At 51.3% G+C, this 18,109-nt stretch overlaps 8 protein-coding genes across 8 annotated transcripts; 3 read left to right on the forward strand and 5 right to left on the reverse strand.

Moving 5' to 3' along the window:
- Positions 1 to 132: 132 nt before the first annotated feature.
- Positions 133 to 1,601, forward strand: NCS57_00996400 (uncharacterized protein; the record flags this gene model as incomplete). The annotated part of the gene is made up of 2 exons (XM_053059722.1): positions 133 to 820; positions 871 to 1,601. Exons 1-2 carry the CDS (start codon positions 382 to 384, stop codon positions 1,599 to 1,601), a joined length of 1,170 nt encoding a protein of 389 aa, XP_052910116.1. The 5' UTR covers positions 133 to 381.
- Positions 1,602 to 4,853: 3,252 nt separating this feature from the next.
- On the reverse strand, positions 4,854 to 6,461 carry NCS57_00996500 (Histone acetyltransferase; the record flags this gene model as incomplete). The annotated part of the gene is made up of 1 exon (XM_053059723.1): positions 4,854 to 6,461. The coding sequence occupies one exon, from the start codon at positions 6,459 to 6,461 to the stop codon at positions 4,854 to 4,856; it is 1,608 nt and encodes a 535-aa protein (XP_052910117.1).
- Positions 6,462 to 7,279: 818 nt separating this feature from the next.
- Positions 7,280 to 7,948, reverse strand: NCS57_00996600 (uncharacterized protein; the record flags this gene model as incomplete). Its single annotated transcript, XM_053059724.1, has 1 exon — positions 7,280 to 7,948. One exon carries the CDS (start codon positions 7,946 to 7,948, stop codon positions 7,280 to 7,282), a length of 669 nt encoding a protein of 222 aa, XP_052910118.1.
- Positions 7,949 to 8,401: 453 nt separating this feature from the next.
- On the forward strand, positions 8,402 to 9,337 carry NCS57_00996700 (RNase III domain-containing protein; the record flags this gene model as incomplete). The annotated part of the gene is made up of 3 exons (XM_053059725.1): positions 8,402 to 8,852; positions 8,915 to 9,144; positions 9,191 to 9,337. 3 exons carry the CDS (start codon positions 8,402 to 8,404, stop codon positions 9,335 to 9,337), a joined length of 828 nt encoding a protein of 275 aa, XP_052910119.1.
- Positions 9,338 to 9,531: 194 nt separating this feature from the next.
- On the reverse strand, positions 9,532 to 10,593 carry NCS57_00996800 (uncharacterized protein; the record flags this gene model as incomplete). The annotated part of the gene is made up of 1 exon (XM_053059726.1): positions 9,532 to 10,593. One exon carries the CDS (start codon positions 10,591 to 10,593, stop codon positions 9,532 to 9,534), a length of 1,062 nt encoding a protein of 353 aa, XP_052910120.1.
- Positions 10,594 to 11,544: 951 nt separating this feature from the next.
- On the reverse strand, positions 11,545 to 13,113 carry NCS57_00996900 (F-box domain-containing protein; the record flags this gene model as incomplete). Its single annotated transcript, XM_053059727.1, has 1 exon — positions 11,545 to 13,113. The coding sequence occupies one exon, from the start codon at positions 13,111 to 13,113 to the stop codon at positions 11,545 to 11,547; it is 1,569 nt and encodes a 522-aa protein (XP_052910121.1).
- A 1,019-nt stretch (positions 13,114 to 14,132) lies between these two features.
- NCS57_00997000 (DJ-1 protein-PfpI domain-containing protein) lies at positions 14,133 to 14,928 on the forward strand (the record flags this gene model as incomplete). Its single annotated transcript, XM_053059728.1, has 3 exons — positions 14,133 to 14,207; positions 14,257 to 14,869; positions 14,921 to 14,928. 3 exons carry the CDS (start codon positions 14,133 to 14,135, stop codon positions 14,926 to 14,928), a joined length of 696 nt encoding a protein of 231 aa, XP_052910122.1.
- Positions 14,929 to 15,762: 834 nt separating this feature from the next.
- Positions 15,763 to 17,563, reverse strand: NCS57_00997100 (Carboxylic ester hydrolase; the record flags this gene model as incomplete). Its single annotated transcript, XM_053059729.1, has 4 exons — positions 15,763 to 16,194; positions 16,247 to 16,935; positions 16,986 to 17,222; positions 17,272 to 17,563. The coding sequence occupies 4 exons, from the start codon at positions 17,561 to 17,563 to the stop codon at positions 15,763 to 15,765; spliced, it is 1,650 nt and encodes a 549-aa protein (XP_052910123.1).
- Positions 17,564 to 18,109: the final 546 nt, after the last annotated feature.

An 18,109-nucleotide genomic window follows, 5' to 3' on the forward strand; every position in this document is an offset into this window, starting at 1 on the left:
TAGTTAAACAACACAATTGGCCTAGTCTCAACTAAACATACACACACCTCATCTATAAAACCCGGCGCTTATCCCGGTCCCCTCTACAAGGGTCCCGCCGTCAAAACAAGCCTCAGAGCTGAAGGGACCGGCGCCCGGGGCCCGGGCCGTGGGGGTCACTTGTTTGGAGAAACAAGTGAGTGCCCAACCAAGGTGGAGAGTCTTTGTGCAGCATCGCTCCACTTGAGGCCCATCGCTGAGCTGGACACCTTGTCTGCGGCTCTTGTCCTTGTTGCCGCAACTGGAGTTGATCTTTCAATTTTCTCAACTCTTGCTATAGCTGTGCCTCACCGATCTTACGCTCACTTACTTCCTCACTATATAACCTACACATCTCCCGTCATGGCGGAACCAACAAACACGCCGGTACCGGCTTCTACACCGCGAGCCACATCTCCAGCGCCTCCCGTCCCCGTCTTCTCCCACCCCGGCTCACCCTACCAAACCAAGCTCACCGTGTCTTCTTCCACCTCAAGGCCCCGGGTCCTGCACATCGGTGACCCCATCAAGTACAACCCGGACACGTACATCCGCTTCATCGGTCAGTGCGAGCTCGTGAGGCCCTCTGCCGACGAGCGGCAGCGCCCGGCATTCATCAAGGCCCTCAAGGAGCGTCGATGGGGGGACTTTCAGGCTATTTTCCGTCCCTTTTGGGGTACTGGGGGTGAGATGGGTAATTGGGATGCTGAGCTGATTGATCTTTTGCCCGAGAGTGTCAAGGTGTTTGCGAGTGCAGGTGCCGGGTTTGACTGGGCAGACACGAAGCTCCTAGGCGAGCGAGGTGAGTTAAACATGAGCCGTGACTTGATCAACGGCTGATGGGAGTGTAAGGAATCATCTACTGCAACTCTGGTCTTGCAGCCGCCGAAGCAGTAGCCGACTTTGCCATTGCCGCCATCATTTCTACTTTCCGTGTTCTCCCCTGGTGCATCTCGGCTGCCATGTCGGGTGACGAAGAGGCCTTTCAGATCAACCACCGCGACGCAACACTGCAGTCGTATAACCTACGAGACCAAGCTCTTGGACTTATTGGTTTTGGCAACATTGGCCAGCAGATTGCAGCCCGCGCATTTCACGGCTTCGGAATGGACATTCACTACTACGACGTACTCCCCAAGCCAGCACACATTGTAGCTCCCCTGAGAGCCACACACCACGAGACGCTCGCTAGTCTCCTAGCTAAAGTAGATTGCGCCGTACTCTGCACACCTGCTGGAGACGGAACCCTGATAAACGCCAAAACCCTCCCACTGTTCAAGCGCGGCTCCCGCTTCGTCAACATCGCCCGCGGCAGCCTGGTAGACGAAGACGCCCTAACAACAGCCCTGCAAGACAACCACATCTCCAGCGCAGCCCTCGACGTGCACGCCACAGAACCCAAGATGCACTCTGGTCTTCTGGAGTTGGCCCGTCAGGGGAGAGTCCTGCTGACGTGCCACAATGCGGGCGGAACGGTGGACACGCACAAGGGGTTTGAGGAGCTGAGCATGAGGAACATCATGGCGGTGCTTTCGGGGGGTGAGGCGATTACGCCTGTGAATTTGCAGTTTTTGAAGAAGTGAGGCATTGGATAGGTTTGAGGTAGGCGTTTTGGGCCGTGTATTGGCGGGAAAAGAGGTACAAGGGTAGAATCTAGGAATAACTATATATGAAGTATAACATTCTTAGCAAAAATGATATATGTGTGTTTACTCAAAGGTTGCCTACAAGTGGAAGAGACGAGGGATCGAGTGAGCCCAGGTCGTGGATTGCTTGCCACCCAACATAGTATAGCCGTCAACTCATTATACCAAGTTGCCCAAGAACAACCTAGCCACCTCTTTGACAAGTATTCCAACATGATCTTCGCGTAAGGATTGAAACAAGACCAACAAGGATCCTTATTCGCTCCATCTTACATTGTGTCTCTTTCCCCTATTATCAAACTGTGACTCCATCCATGCAATAGGAAGGATCATAATGAGTGTTTGCTTAGCATCGATAGCTTTGGGAGTATGTCGAATAGGTAGCTAAGTGAGTTTGTTAAATATCCGCTTCCCTTTGTTTGCCTGCATATCGGCTTGTTCAACAACATCGACCTACAACCTTCCTCCCTACACCACCAAGACAATCTTTCGGGCTGCCCAACTAGATCCTGCCTCCTTCGGGCCTTTGGCCTCTCACATGGACTTCAAAAGAAATGGACATGGACATACCAACATGTGTCTCGTTCAAGACCTTTTACAGAGAAAACTGTGCCTATGCGCCCTCATCAGATCTCTTGGGGGCCAGAATGCATCTCGCAAGGATCTCATCAGAGGTGGCCCCCAATGATGCGTTTTTGACTGGCTCAGCCGGGGTTTTTTAGTTCGTCATGGTGCGCCTCGTTCTTGAGTTCGCAGACTTCACTGCAATTTTAACCCCCCCCCAAGGGACGACTTGGCCGTGATGACGGCGTTGCCAAAGACAGACTCTCCCTGGTGGGGGTTGAGTTGATGATATCAGGTTTCCAGGCAGGCATGTATTAATTGCAAACCAGGAGGTCATATTGGGGTGTATAATGAGATATGTAAGAGGACATTTAGTTACTAATTAGATATGACCTCTGATTAAGGTCCTATGGTTTGACTACCCAGATGTCGACTTATTGAAGGAGGCCACCTTGGAATCCTCTTGCTTGAGAGACTCCTCTTTACTACGGAGTACCTATAAAGGCCATCTTTCGAGGCGAGGCAAACAGGCACTGCCTCTTTCTGCCTCGACAAGGAAGAAGTGTAAAAAGACCCTTCTCTGCATTTTTGACCCACCTCAAGGGATGGCTGGGTGATGATGAACAAGCTAAGACGAAGGTAGCTTGCAAGGATACCTTTTGGAGTGGCTCACCTTTCCGTGTTTCTGACTGGCTCGTTGAACTGGTGCATATTGCCCTTTGCCATAGCCACGGCTTCACTGCTATTTTAACCTCCCTCGGGGGACGATTTGGCCAAGATGACCAACACAGACCGGGTGTGGCAAAGGACATAGCCCCCCTAAGGTTTGAGTTCAGAATCTCAGGTTGCCAGGTAGGCATAATAACTACCTACTGGGATATTAAAATATAGCATGCGGCGAGATATTTAAGACGGCGCGTAGCTATTAGTTAGATAGGATTTTTGACCAGCTTCCCATGGTTTATCTAGCTATCGACTTGTTGAAGGGGACCGACTAACTTGGAATCTTCTTACTTCAAAGACTGTTTATTTGCCCACCATGAAGGTCATCTTTCCAGGCTAGGCCTAGACCTGCCTCGACACGAGGCTTCATGCCAAGAGGCACAGCCGGTTGCACAGCTTCGTCGGTCTGCCTCTTTCACTGCAATTTTAAACCAAGGATATATTCGTGGCTTACCTTGCTGTTTCTCTCACTGGTTCGGTTAAGTTGTTGCAGAGTGAGGTCTCCCTCTGTGACAGTCCTTCACTGCAATTTTAACCCGCCCCAAGGGCCGATCTGGCCGTGGGGAGCACGACTAACCGCGGTTGGCAAAGGAGGCAGACCCTCTCTGATACGGGTCGAGTGAAGCCTCTCAGGTTACCAGGTAAGCGTATAGTAACTAGCAGCTTCGATTTTATATCAAAGTATGCAGCGAGCCATCTATGAGGGCACTTATAGGAACCAGATGCATCCTTTGATCTGCTTCGAGTTGTTAAAGGAGGCCACATTAGAGTCCTCTTACTTCAAAAACTATTTTTCTTTTCTCACCATGAAGGTAATCTTTCTAGGCTGGGCAACCAGACCTGCCTCGATCATGCGATTTATACTCTCACTCTTCTTCTCCACCCCTTCACTGCATTTTTAACCCAACTCAAGGGACGATTTGACTATAATTAACAGACCAATAGGTCGCAAGTATACATTCGCGGGCGTATTTCCATCTTTCGAGAATCGGACCTTCACTGCAATTTTAACGCTCCTCAAGGAAAGATTTGGCTGAAAGGATGGGGTTGGCAGACGAGGCAGACTCTTCCCGATGCTGTTCAAGTTGATGATCTCAGGTTGCCAGGTAGGTGTACATTAACTTTCTGCTTGAATAATATATTAAGCGTGCGGCAAGCTATCCAAGACGACGCTTCGGTATCGGTGAGATACATCCTTTGATGTTCCCCCTGGTTTATAGATATCCCTTGGAATGTTGTTGCTCGAAAGACTGCTCTTTGTCCACGGTAATGGCAATCCTTTCAGGTTAGACGAATAGCCACTACCTTTTCGACGTCTCTTTTCTTTCTTCCCGCCTTGGTCCATTCATATAACTTGCCCAAGACCCACTACGTACACACGCTAGCCTGGCAGATATCGCGATTTTCACTGCACTTTTAACCCACCTCAAGGGACGGGTTGGCTATGATGAATAGACCAATAGCTCGCTTCGTGGCTTACCTTGCTGCATTTCTGACTGGCTCGACCGAGAAATCGCACGGCTGTGGTGTTCGATCCGCCCATTGCAATGCACTGCATTTTTAACCCAACTCAAGGGATGATGTGGTGGCCATGAACAGTGCCGTCGACAGAGTGGGTAGGTTCCCTCAAGACGTTCTGGTTAACTGAGCTAGGAATGTCTCAATCGACTATTTGGGGTCCTCACTGAAGCGTAAGGAGAGACACCCAAGGCGGCCCTTGGCCATGATTGACTATGATGTTGGCCAACACATTATTACCAAGAGCATCAATGAAACGGAATAATGTATATCATCAAACAAGGCCCTTGCTTCCTAGCCAATACAATCCAAACTCCAAGCTCATCCCATACCCTGGGTGGTATCCTGTCCAACGCTCAGATCCAATACAATAATAATACATCTTCATTCCTTGGACTTCTTCATCACAAGTCCAGCAGAAAGAACATTAACACCAGCATCCTCCTTTGGCTTCTTCTTGACCAATCCGGCTGCAAGGACGTTAACCTTGCCGGGTCCATCGTCGGTGGTCGAATCCGTTCTCTTCCTCTTGACTAGACCGGATAGATTGTTGACCTGCTTGTCACCAGCAGCTTCAACCTTTACGGGCTCCCGTGTGCCCTTGACAACGACACCCCATTTGGCTCTTCCGCCGACCTCACTGACCCAGCGACGGGTGCTACCCACAGCCTTGTTAAGGGTTGCAAAGTCCAGGTGAAGCAGCAGTTCTACGAGGCGTTTGTAGTCATTCTCATCCACAATCCTCTCACCCCGACCTTCGGGCGTCCACGAGTAATAAGCCGTCGTAGCAGGCTTGTCGAGGAGGTAATTGCGGTTCTCGGTCTTGATACGAGGTTGTCGAGCAATAACCGGACCCTTTAGGGTCTTTCTCTTGGCCTTCTTCTTCGGCTTGACCTTTTCCTCGGCGTCGGTCTTTGAGGGGAAGAGCTTTCTCGGAGTGGTGTTTGGTGTGATCTGAGCGATGCGCTGCTTCTTCGGTGTCTCTGGTGCTGGAAGCGTCGACTGGGACGACTCGTTCGACTTGGGAGGTTGAACTTCTTCCTCATCGCCAAAGACGAGCCAAATAAAGCCGGTCATACGTCCACTTGAGCACTCTTGCCTATACGCCATCATCTCCCAAAACATATCCAACGTCTTGACGCTCTTCCAGCTCCCCGTCGTCTTCATCGCCTGCGAGCTCGCAGCCTCCTCCTCAAGCTCATCCCAGAACCTCGACTTGGGATCATCCGGAAAGTGAGGAATCAGACACCTTGGAGGAACCCAGTCAAACTCCTTGGAGTAGTGCGAGATGCGTTCCAGAGGATGCGTAAACTCCCAGCGAGAGTCGGCGCTCCTGGGCGTCAGGGCTCGAGTCTCGTACGTCTCCAGACCCGGGACGACAATGTATCCCCTTGCGCTCTTCCATGTTTTTGTACCGAGAAGGGGGTCCAGCACACGACACCACCACTTGATAAGCCCTCGATCGTCCAGAACATGCTTCCCACTGTAGTCGACACTTCCAGGGAAGAGATATTGATCCTGCGCGCGGGCGAACAAGTTGACAACGAACTGAATATCCTTTCTCCTCCGCTTCTCAATCAAAAATCCAACAAACGCAGCGCATATTTCCCTAATCGGACTAGAAGTTCCCTTGGGAAGCTCCAGCAGGTTGAGGTACCCCGTAGAGTCAGCTTTAGAGACGAAGAGGGTCGTCGATCGAGCAGTCGTGTAGATAAAAACCTCGACGCCAAGAACTAGAACTTGCTTCTTGGGCTCATCCACAGCTTCGGCGTCTTTCGATTCGGAGGCTTGCGCGGGTGCGTCAATGGACACGGCTAGGAAGTGATTCTCGCAGTAGGTTCGTTCAGGGCGCTCGTTCGGGGGAGGAGAGTAAAGAGGTTCGGTCTTTGTGGGAGGCGTCGAGATGTGGTAGATGGAAAAGTCGTAGCCTGAAGGGAGAACAGAGGTCAGGCGACTCTGGAGATCGTCGTCGACTTGCTGTAAAGACGCCATGTTGGAGTTGACGATGACGCAGGGTCAAGAGCTTGAGGTTGAGATGAAATGCAGGTCCAGAGTTGTTTAGGTGGTTGGTCGCTGTAATGGTCGCTGGGGCAGCAGCGCGGGGCGGGGTTTAGCGGCCTAGTTTCAGGGGCTTCCGTCTGGAGATCCAGTAGATTACAGGGGTCGGTCACTAGGTGCAGAATTTGGTGGGTAAACTCCATGGATCAATTCATTATCGACGGGACGTGTCAAACTCAGCCTCATCCTCACTCATTCTCACTAATACTAGAATCCTCATCATCAACCAAAACGGACCAGATTTTTGCCCATTCAGTTTCCTTCAATACACACTCCTTGCACGTTGGACATGTGCAGGATGCACACCAAGGGCATCCGCACGAAACTGGGTACGCATGGCTGCCTGGTCCATGTTGGATATCGCTGTTCGTTGTCGTCTTGTACCACTTCTCGACAGACTCAAAGAGACCCTTCGTAGCCATATGCGGTTTGATCCAGGCCAGGACGGCAACTTCAGGCATTGATTCATCCGGAGAAGATGGGTGGGCGTCTTGTGCTAGACGAAATATCCTGACCATCTCCCCAACCGGCCCATCATCATTTGCCATACTTTGACAACACCCAAGTCGATAGAGGAGCTGATAGACCTCGATCGCATCATGGTCGGATATCGAAACGAACGATAGTTGGCCAAGGCTAAGACGATAATCATTTATGCGCCGACGATCCCATGCCTGGCAGACGATCCAGGCAAGAAAGCAGATGCGGTAGACGCCTCGCTTCGTTTCAATGTCGCCAGCGTCATTTTGCTCCTAGATTGACCGGAGTCCTGCCCGCTGGTACATGTTGAAGAGTGCACCCCCATGAACTTGTCCCCAAAATGATTTGGCACAGTACATTTGAGCCAGGGATCGGTTGACGATATTGGCCATGCCAAGAAAGAGGGACAGCATCCTCTCGACGATATGCGCAGCAGGGACTTTGGCCTCTGACACGAAAAAGTTTCCGTCTCCCCATGTCTGCAAGGCACGGCTAAGATTTGTACCATCGCCGGGGTTGAAGTAACTGCACTCGCCATCCAGGTAGACACACATCAGGAGATCGTTGACGCCACCTGGTCCTAGGAACTCGAGGAGATGATTCCAGATGATGAACGGTTTGTGCAACTCGTAGACGTCGCGCGCGGCGTAGGATGAGGCAACTATAGAAGCGAGTTCTTTGACGGTCGCAGCCTGGTGGAGTTCGTCCCGGAGCATCTCATCCTCTTCCGGAATAGGAGTCGATTTGCGAGACTCGTCGTTGTCGCGAGCGTTTTCAAAGGCAACAGCCTGAGAGAAGTCGCTGAGGCTCTGCCTAAATTGGGGATCGTTCATAAAGATTTCATCTTGTGTCGGATTAGGACGTTCAGGGGCTTGAAAAGAGATGCAGGCCTCTCCTGTGTGAGGACTTTCCGGAGGTGTAGGCTCTGCCGTGATGGGCATATTGGGTTACCAAGAAGACGGTGTACCAAGGAGACAGTGTAGACGATGTAGATGTAAATGGTGTTGATGTGAGGTGGTGTGAGAGGTGATGTGAGGGAGAAGAAAACGAGCTGGAGAAGTACAGGCGATGGTAAATAGAAACACCAACTTGAGGAAGGAGAGACTGCATCAATGGAGGAACTGGAAAGTGGAAGGTGAGTTGCCATAAGGAGTCGTCACAGCACCAATAGTCCATTAGGGAGAGCATAAAGCTCAATTTAAATACACAGACCCATGGGAAGAACAGAAAAACATTCATCATCCAAGTGATGCCAAAAATACCATCATCACCAACCATTTTTGGTGTTGAAGACTCCTGGCCCAGCGGAGCCAAGCCGGAGTGGGGCCGCCGAACACGGAAGTTAGCGGCCCCAACACGTGACCTTGAGAAAATGTTCGCCATGAGCTTCAAGCATGGCAAGCCTCTATCCAGCGCAAATCCGACGAAGCCTCCCCCCAATTCCCACCCCCGCCATGGCCCTCCAACCCTGCCGCTCCGGCCTCGCGCGGAGCAGACAAGCCGCCCGCTCCCTCATGCCCTGCCTTCGCACCTACGCCACCGACTCGACGACCACAACCCCGGAATCGTTCAAGACGCCCGCCGCCGGAGCACAGAAGCCAGTCCCGAGATGGAGCCAGACGCCCGTTGGGATGAAGGCACCCGTGCAGCTCGACTTTGCAAAGAATCCCCACAACAAGGTCTGGACCGTCAACAATGACCCCAGGAAGCTGGACGAGGTGTACGAGCGCCTGCTGGGACAGGGCGGTAGCAAGCTTCTGCCCGAGGAGCTCAAGTGGCTCGCCGTCACGCACAAGAGTTTCGACCAGGGAAGGAGAGGGTTCAACGACCGATTGGCGCTGCTGGGTAGGCATATACTTTGCAATTGAGGCCGGGAGAGACCAATTGGCATGCTGACGTCCCGCTAGGCCGGATGACCTTGATCATGGAGACCACCAAGTCGATTGTGGCCAAGGACCCCATTCCCGGGTCGGTTGTTCCCGACGAGTTCGAGCGCACACCGTTTGAGCACCCCCAGCTACAGTCGCTAGACAACTTGACCATGGAGGGACCGAGAGATGTTGCCGGCAAGGACAAGTTGTACCACCTGGCGGCACAGGTGGGCTTGATTGACGTTGTGCGGTGGAAGCCTCGATTGGTAGGTGGACAAGTCCGTATAAACTGTACCCGGCTAACAACTCCAGGTGCGAAAACTCAAGGCCTCGGGTCTCGAGGTGGTGCTCAACGGAGCCATCATGGCCATCATCGGGGCCATCACGCTACAGCACGGGGCCGTGGTGGCGTCACAGGTTGTCAGGGAGCGGATATTGGCCAGGCTGCCAAAGGATTGAAGAAGGGCGTTGAAGCGGGACTAATCTGTATCATATATCTGTACTGTACCATTTGGGGAAATAGGCCTGGGAGCTGTACAAAGCGTGACGACCGTCTCGACTGAACAAGACTTGTAAAAGAAATGATTGATGCATTAACGTGATATATCGTTCTATAGTTGTATAGTGTATCTTGTGGGTTAACGTTTGCCTTGCTATTGCAACAAAGGCGTCTCTTCATCAGCAGGCTCAGCATTCTCCTCAGACGCCTCCTCGTGATCATGAATGAGCTTCTCTCGATAAATCCAACCAATGCAAGTTCCTGCACCAGGACCAACCAAGACGGTCGTGACAGCCGTAGTCAAGGGAACCCTCCATCCAACCTCGACGAGCATCCAGTACAGAACAGTCCAAAAGATGAACTGGGTGTCCACCTCGATAAACACAATGGTCGACTTTGTCATCTCCTTGCGGTCATCGGGAAGTGTGAGGCTCCAGATGACGAGGATGTGAGCCAGGATGGAGCAGATGACGGGGAGGGCGTAGACAAAGATTAGCGAGAGTCGGCTTGACGCGAGATGAATGGTGGTGGGGTCGGCTCTCTTGACGAGGTTGACGATCTTGCGGGTGGCCTGGCGGATGAGGGATACGTAGATGGGGAAGAAGAGCCAGATGCCGATAGAGACCGGGGATGTGAAGAAGAACATGAAGAGAGACGGCAGAAAATATCCGAGGGCGACGCTGACGGGAATAGCCACGAGTTCACTGTCAGGAAGATGGCGACTCGTGACATCGCGAGATTCCCCATCCTCATCTCGTCTCTCCTGCTCAGCAATGACCTTCCTCGCGCGATGCAAAAACGCCGGAATAATAACAAGCTCCCAAACAACAGCACCACCCACAAGATCAAAAACAAGCCACGGACCCGTAGGATACGCAATAAGCACATTCGGCGCATTACATATCCTCGCCGCCTCAACAGAGCTGACGGTCAACAAACCGCCCACAAACGCGAGCACGACGGCCATGACGGCCGAGCTGCGGACCGAGTGCATCGCGGCGCGGAAGAAGCTCACGACGTAGCACAGAGGGGTCCCGATTCCCGGGATGCGACTGAGGCCTGGGAGACGCGCGCGTGAGTGGCATTGCGACCAGAGGAGAGCGGCGTTGACGTCGGAGTGGATGAAGAGGGCGATTATTGTTGCTAGGGCGAGGAGGATTGGGGGGATGATGAGGTAGCGATAGGAGAAGTGGTGGATGGGTGCTTTCCAAGGCATGATGCTTGCTTCTAATTGTTTTTTTTTTGCATGCGTAGATGTTTTTTATCTTGATAAGAAGGAAGAAGAGGTGAAGCGAGAGGGAGACAGTCTTTGTGAGACGAGGGTGTCATGTGGTGAGGTTGAAAATGGTTCCCGTGATATTATCGGAGCCGCCTGGGTGCCCAATTAGGAATGAAGCCAACGGCACGCGCTCATGACAGGGGATTGGCAAAGAAGTGGAAAAGACGCATTTGGAGTATTTGCAAATTTCTGTTTCATTTTGATCATCATCTATTTCTTTGACTTGATATTTATTAAAGATACAGCGAGGTGAGAAGAGCATCTCGCCTTGCATCAAATAGTGGCCGCATGTATGGAATGTCTTGTCTTGCTTTGGGCTCCAGCACACAAGATCGACACCATAATCTTTCACAATGGAAATATTTAGCCGTTTAATCAAGTTGAATCACCACTATTTCTATCGCTGTTATGATTTTTATGGTATCTTGCCCATATCCGTAGAGCGGCAGCCCAAGTTCAGCCCCTGCAAACAAACCCTTACCCAGCAGTTACCAACAATCCCATCAAAGATACTATCAAATGCTTAGATCATTGTACTTAAAAAAGTCATCCTAATAATATACCGCACTCGTCTCATTAACGCCGTTGTGTTTCTTTGAATTGAAATTCGTCCAAGGTGCCACGAGATGAGTTTGACGTGTTGCGTTCCTCAGTAAATAGGGTAGTCGAGGACAATATCCGTATCCCCAAGGAACCAAGCTTCTCTCTCCCACTTGAATTGATATCACGCCATCTAATATATATCATCTATGCAGTAAACTCTCAATATCCGCTAGATGACAGCCTCAAGGCAGCTCCGCCATACAAGCAAGCCCTCCAACCCATCAACGGTCGCAACGAAAATACTCTCAAATGCATGACTCCCTATATCTATAGACGGTACATCTCTCATCTAATCTTCCTTGCCCTCTCCTCCACCGTCGAAACAAAGAGATCCAGCGCCTCCTCGTCCCTAGCCCTCAACCCATCCTCCATCCTCCACAGACCAAATCCCTCCTTATCAGTATCCCACTCCTCCCCCCCTTGCTCCATATGCGCAATATAACTGCAGTGCTCCTCTTCCCACTCCCTCCAATCCACCCATTCGTAAGTGCGGTACCTGTACAACAGCTGGTCACACCTCTCCTGCGAGAGACCCAGTCCGAACCTAAAGATGTCCTCCCCGTGGGTCTCTGGATCGGGGCAGTCAAAAGTCCTGAACGCTGCCTGGCGCCACCAGTCGCCGCTTCCCATCTTGAAGACTCGTAGGTTTGTCATGGTCTCTCGCCAGCGGGAGAGTATCATGTGCCAGCGCAAGGCGGTGGGTGTCGTGACGATCGCCTCACGAGGTCCATTAGGTTCTTCGTCGTCATTTACCGACTTATAGTATCCTTCGTTGGAAATAGATATATCGTTGCCGAAGTCGTCCTGTCCTATTATAGTCTCACCGCGATCCATGTCCGCCGGTCGACAGTCGTACTGATGCAGGACAGCGCAGTCGTCCAGGTAAAGCTTCTCCAGGTTCAGCGAGCCAAACCAATCAATCTGCCATTCGTGACTAAAGGTGTAATTTCCCAAAGCGAGAACCTTGAGATTGGGCAGCCCTCTACCTTTCCCAAGCCGGCGAAAGTCCATCCTCGGGCTGAAACCCCACGGCTCTTGACAGTAGAGGGAGAGTGTGTGAAGGTCAGCGACGATATCCGGGCTAAGCCACGTGGTATGCAGATTCTCGAACGAGATATACTTGGCGACGGAATCGTTTTCAGTGGTTCTCTCTTCCCCTGCAGTCTCAGTCGTGATGTGAAGCCTGAGATCACGAATTGCCGGGCCCACAACCAACTTGAAGGCTTCTGAAGAAGTAACCCGTGGCTCGTGATTGTCGCCCAAGTTGCGAATGGTCAGACTGGAAAGCTGAATAGGAGGCCCGTTTATGGTTGGTGGCAGCTTCTCCTCGGGATAAAAGACAGAATCCGCCAGGTCCCCAACTAGTTCGGTGATTCTCTCCTTCTCCTTGGACCAGTTGCCTGCTAGGGACCGGAATATCTTGAGGAGAATCTCAAATCGATCATCATTGGATTCATCAGCGTCGCCTTCTCCAAATTCTGCACAGTCCTCGTGGAATCTGAGGTGTAGACGTTTGAGACTTCGAAAGCAGGACAAGAACGGGAAGCAATCGACGAAATCTTCTGGCAGCTGCCAGACATTGTGCATTCGATATTTAAAGTCAGGGCCGAGCCAGGTGTCGACTGTCACATCTTGGACATGGACACGAAGATGTGAATCGGCCAGGGCTCTGAACTTTCTGGAGCTGTCGCCGTAGGCTACCAAGCGGATGGAGTGAAATGCGCTGCGTGTAGCCAGGGAGTTTAGGTGATGGTTGACAAGTCGCGTTTGAAGCAGGGCGTCTTGAGGCAAAAGGGATACGACATGGCTTAGAAGCTCTGGAGGGAGAGCGCTGAGATGAGGGATAGATGGCATCTTTATTGGTAGTAGGCAGAGCCGAAGGTGAATTGTTGACAGTCACCTTGTATGTCGTTTACTCGGGCAAGTTTGTTGGTTGAAGGTAACGCAAGGTCACAGACGATCCCTGTCCCTAAGGTAGTCAAGTTGGAATATAGGGTAAGCCATCTCGCAATGCCGCATAGGGATAGAGTCTTGATAAAGAATGTTTGGGGCTTATGACTAATATTTAAGAGTGAAAGTCTATGATTTAGTGACCGGATGGCTGTATGAAGTTATCTTATATAAGAGTATGCTATGTCTTCGATGCACTTTGACAGGTATTTATACTGGCACACCAGAACGGCGATTTAAGCCTATATACTCGTAAAGAATCATGGAAAAGTTTATAAAGAGATATCCTAATTTTAGGCTCTTCTTTAGATTATCTTGTGCTTCTTCTATCTACCCCTAGCAGAGCCAAAAACTAATATTTGCCCTGTCTTCTTTACCTGTGTGCCTAAAGACAGCCAGGACAGCCTCTGCATGCTTTGCCATCAAGAATGTGAAACAGCGTCTCAGCTAAGTGTCTCATCTCAGCTCAAGAAGCCTTCAACACCTACACCGCTTACAAACCTCCATCGCCATCTTAACGTTACTAGAACATTCAACATGGCCTCTGCTCAACTCAACCTCGAGTCCGGCCCCGCCACGGCCGTGCCGAGGCCCCCCACCCGGCGAAAGATGGCCCTTTAGAGCCGGCGCCACGAAGCGGAGACTCCTTCGGGGCTGCATGCCGAGAAGGGACGGCTACGCCCGCGTGTGTGACGTCAGCTTTCTACAAGACTGCTCAATGGTTTGTCATGACCGGGTGAAAGAGTTGTCCCGAGTCCTGCAAGGATACGAGAAAAAAGTTTATGAAGCGGTGGAGGATATGCAGGTGGTTATATAAAAGGTGTGGCAGTCCGTAGATCAACAGCATCATCAAACATCCATAGGTCTTCCTTCATCTCAATTCATTACATCTACACAAAAAACAAAAGCTCAATCTCATCAAAATGGCTCCCAAGGTTCTCGTCGTTCTCACCTCCCGCGATAAGATGGACAATGGCAATCCCACTGGCTGGTATCTGGTAAGTTTCACCCCGCTTTATACGTCACACAAAACTCACACCTCCTTAGCCCGAGTTTGCCCATCCCTACTACGACCTCGTCGGCGAGGACGAGTCCAACCCCAAGGCTGAGATTGTCGTCGCTTCTCCCGCCGGCGGCAAGGCTCCCCTGGATGAGGTGTCCATCAAGATGTTTGAGAACGACCCCGAGTCTGTCAAGTTCCTCAACGAGAAGAAGTCTCTCTGGGAGAACACGCGGCCTCTGAGCGAGTTCCTCGGCAAGGCGTCCGAGTTCGACGCCATCTTCTACCCTGGTGGTCACGGCCCCATGTTTGACCTTGTCAAGGACGAGACCTCGATCAAGCTCATCGAGGAGTTCTACAAGGCCGGCAAGCCCGTTTCCGCCGTCTGCCACGGCCCCATCGTCTTTGTCAACGTCACCATCGACGGAAAGCCTCTCCTGCAGGGCCGTGAGGTCGCTGGCTTCAGCAACTCCGAGGAGGACGCTGTGCAGCTGACCAGCGCCATGCCAGCCCTCCTCGAGGATGAGATCAAGCGCGTCGGTGGAAACTACGTCAAGGGTGAGGACTGGGGTGAGAAGCTTGCTGTTGATGGACTGGTCATTACTGGACAGAACCCTGCTTCCGCCCATGCTGTTGGCAAGGCTCTTGCCAAGGCCATTGGTGAGTGCAATTGCATGTATGCTTGAGAATGAGTTGCTAACATTTTGACAGGCATCTAAGATGTTGAGATCTTTATGAGAAATGAGCTGTACAGATTAGCATGTTAATGAATAAAATAAAGATGAATACCCGTCTGATAACCTTCTTTTGCTGCATGTCATTTTGCCAACCCCTTAGAATGAGTACCTTGTAGGATCTCAATAGTCTCCTTCCATGTGCCACCGTAGTTTGGACCCATGCGGCGATATCCTTGTCAACCACCAGCTTGAAGACTGTGTAGACCTCGTGGCTTGTATGACTGCCGAGATAGGAGCCACAGCGGAACTCGTATCAATGAGTTACATCGAACCTGTTGATCACTTCGGAGCCCCCGAGGACAATTCAAAATCAACAATTGTACTCGCAATTTCTGGTAATGCATACGTGGAAGTCCTCAGGGACGTCAAGATGGCCCAATAGCCTAAAGGTTTTGTGCGCGGAACGCGTGGAGGTAGCAGGAGAGAGCCAAGGCGATTAACTAGTGGAAATTGAAGAACCGAGAGTTTATTCATTAGCAGTTGGATATGGCCTTTAACAAGTTCAAACCTCGGTATAAAGGCACATGGAAATATCGTGTAAGTGGATTCATCGCTTCCCCTGGCTGCGCGCTTATTTAGGAAACCGGCTCGGTAGATGGCGTGGTGCCGGCATATGTCGAAGCCAACTAGAAGCTTGTGGGGAACTGCCTGGTTCGAGAGTGACGTAGGTCAGACTCAACTCGAGTTTGCATACTCTTTTACATGAACATGCATGGAAGGATCTTACAGAGTAATGAGCTATCATAATGAGTTGTGACAGCTGAGTGAAAACAGCATGATCAGAACAACCTTCTATCAATTGTAGCATGTGAATACCTAGGCTGACAAGACATACTTCTCAATAACAGGATAAATCTCCTCATACAGCCTACACCGCTCATCTAAAACCGTCTCATCAATAACCGCAGCCCCCGCTAGACCTCCCTCACCACCCAGGCTCACAACATCATACGGCGCATACTTGGACCCGACACCCGGCCATCCCGGTCCTGCTGTTGGGTTCCTGATGAACTGGCCAGCTACGCCACGGAGGTACTTCGCAAACGTGTACAGTTGAGGAGTAAAAGGTATTCCACCTGCTTCGCCTTCAAAGGTAGGGGTGCTGAAGAGGAGAGCCACATCGGAGCCGTGGAATTTTCCCATCCACGAGTATTTTTCGCCAAATAGGCTTGTTATGGATGTGTTGAAGTAGAAGCGCCATGTCGGGTTGTCGATCGAGGCTGAGATGTTGGCCAGGATCCCTTGAGGCTGTCACATCTGTTAGAAGTGTTTGGTTAGAGGTGAGATGATGAGCACTTACACACTGCCAGAAAAAGTCGGTATATATCGCCGCAGCAATGTCAAAATCATTCTTCAGCTTGGGATCCGCTTTGTATACTTTGAGAATCGCCTCCTGCTGCTTCTTAGTGGCCAATGGCTCAGCGAGATACGCATCCAGAAACGTCTTCATGGTGATGTTCCGATTCACCAGAGCCCGTCCCTCTTCGGCAATCGTGCCCATCAATACCGGAACCTTGACATTTTCCCTCTCTCGCCATCTCTGAGCTCGTCCACTAGGAAGAGTAACGTTATCAGTCACTGGGAGAAACGCCACCTGCGCTGTGCTCATGGCTTTGACGAGGTCCTTCTCTGGGACATCTCGCATACATTGCAGCTGGTTCTCTGTGTCATTGCATCCGACCACGGCGGCTAGAGAGTCCCAATTGGTCGTGTCCTCAGGATTGGCTGTACTTCCCAGAAGTCCAACCGACATTTGTCCTGAAAACATCATTGCGCCGCGGAAAGGAGGTGGTGACTTGGAGCCGTAGGCGTTGAGTTGAATATCGACCGACATGGAACCAGCTGACTCGCCCCAGATAGTTACCTTGCTTGGATCGCCTCCGAAAGCACGAGCATTGGCCTGAACCCATTCGATAGCGAGTTGCTGGTCATACAGACCGAGGTTGGTGTCTTCAGTCGGCACATCAGGGGAATTGGGAAATCCAAAGACTGACACTCCATCAGTGAACTTGTCTAGCGTATAATCACTCGAAACTCACCATTAGTGCGATAGTTGAAAGCAAACGCAACAATGTCTTCATACCCAGCGAAGCCACTCAAGTCAATCTGCCCGTTCCCCTGCTGCCAGCCACCTCCGTGGATGAACAGCACAACAGGACGACCCTCTGGAGGCTGAGGACTCGTTGGCGCAAATGCATTTATGAAGAGACAATCTTCACTCTCTTCAGAACCGGTGCCGAAAAAGTCCTTGAGAATGTCCAGCCCAGGAGTGAGTTCTGTCACCTAGTCAGATTCCATCTTTACCTAGAACAGTGATTCACTCACCGTTGTCAACAAACAACTGTGGACATGAAGGCCCAAACTCGGAAGCATTCAACGGTTCCGTCCAAGGCTCAGGTTTCTTGGGTCGACTAAACCGCTCTGGTTTAGCAGCATAGGGAATGCCCAGGAACTTGTTGACGGGGGCAATCGCTGCTGGAAGAGTGGTGGTCTGGCCGATGACAGGTCCTGAGTCGAGAGCAGCTGTAGGGAGAGAATGGGATGTGTAAGTCGGTTCTCCCTTGGCGCCGACCAAGACTGGGAGTGCAAGGGGTGTTAGAGTTGCAAGAGGCTTCATGGTGATGCTGTTGGCTTGACTGCCTTGCTTCTCTATCTAATCCCATGTAGGAGCCCATCACTTATATAGTTTCAGGCTTCAAGTACAATAGTCTTATAAGTCCAATTTCTAATTACATAGCCCCGCTGTCAAGGGTCGGAAGATTCTCTGGACGCGCAAGTGATTCAGCCCTGTCCCGGCTGAGCAACCGCCATCCGCCTTACTGTCTTGAAGCCGTTCCGGAAAATTGCAACGCTCTTACTGGCCGATTCATCTTTGCCAGTGGCTTTGCACAAAATAATAACCAGGCATGACGTGGGATGTTTTCGTTTCATGGCCCGTATCCCTCGCTTCCCAGGCAGACTCAAACGGCCAAGTCAGATACGATGAATGCGAGCAACATGGCACAACGACATTTGGTGGAGAAGCCCCCAGAGAACCAATCTGCGGGATTCGATCTGCATGCTACGCAAGAAGCCCAACCAGAGTCAATGTGGCTTGAGCGAATTCAATGCCAAATGCATGGCGATCCCTCGGTGTGGGGAGACACACTTCAGCTCAGACAAG

This window comes from Fusarium keratoplasticum, chromosome 8 (assembly GCF_025433545.1).
Source record: "Fusarium keratoplasticum isolate Fu6.1 chromosome 8, whole genome shotgun sequence".
Taxonomy (NCBI): Eukaryota; Fungi; Ascomycota; class Sordariomycetes; order Hypocreales; family Nectriaceae; genus Fusarium; species Fusarium keratoplasticum.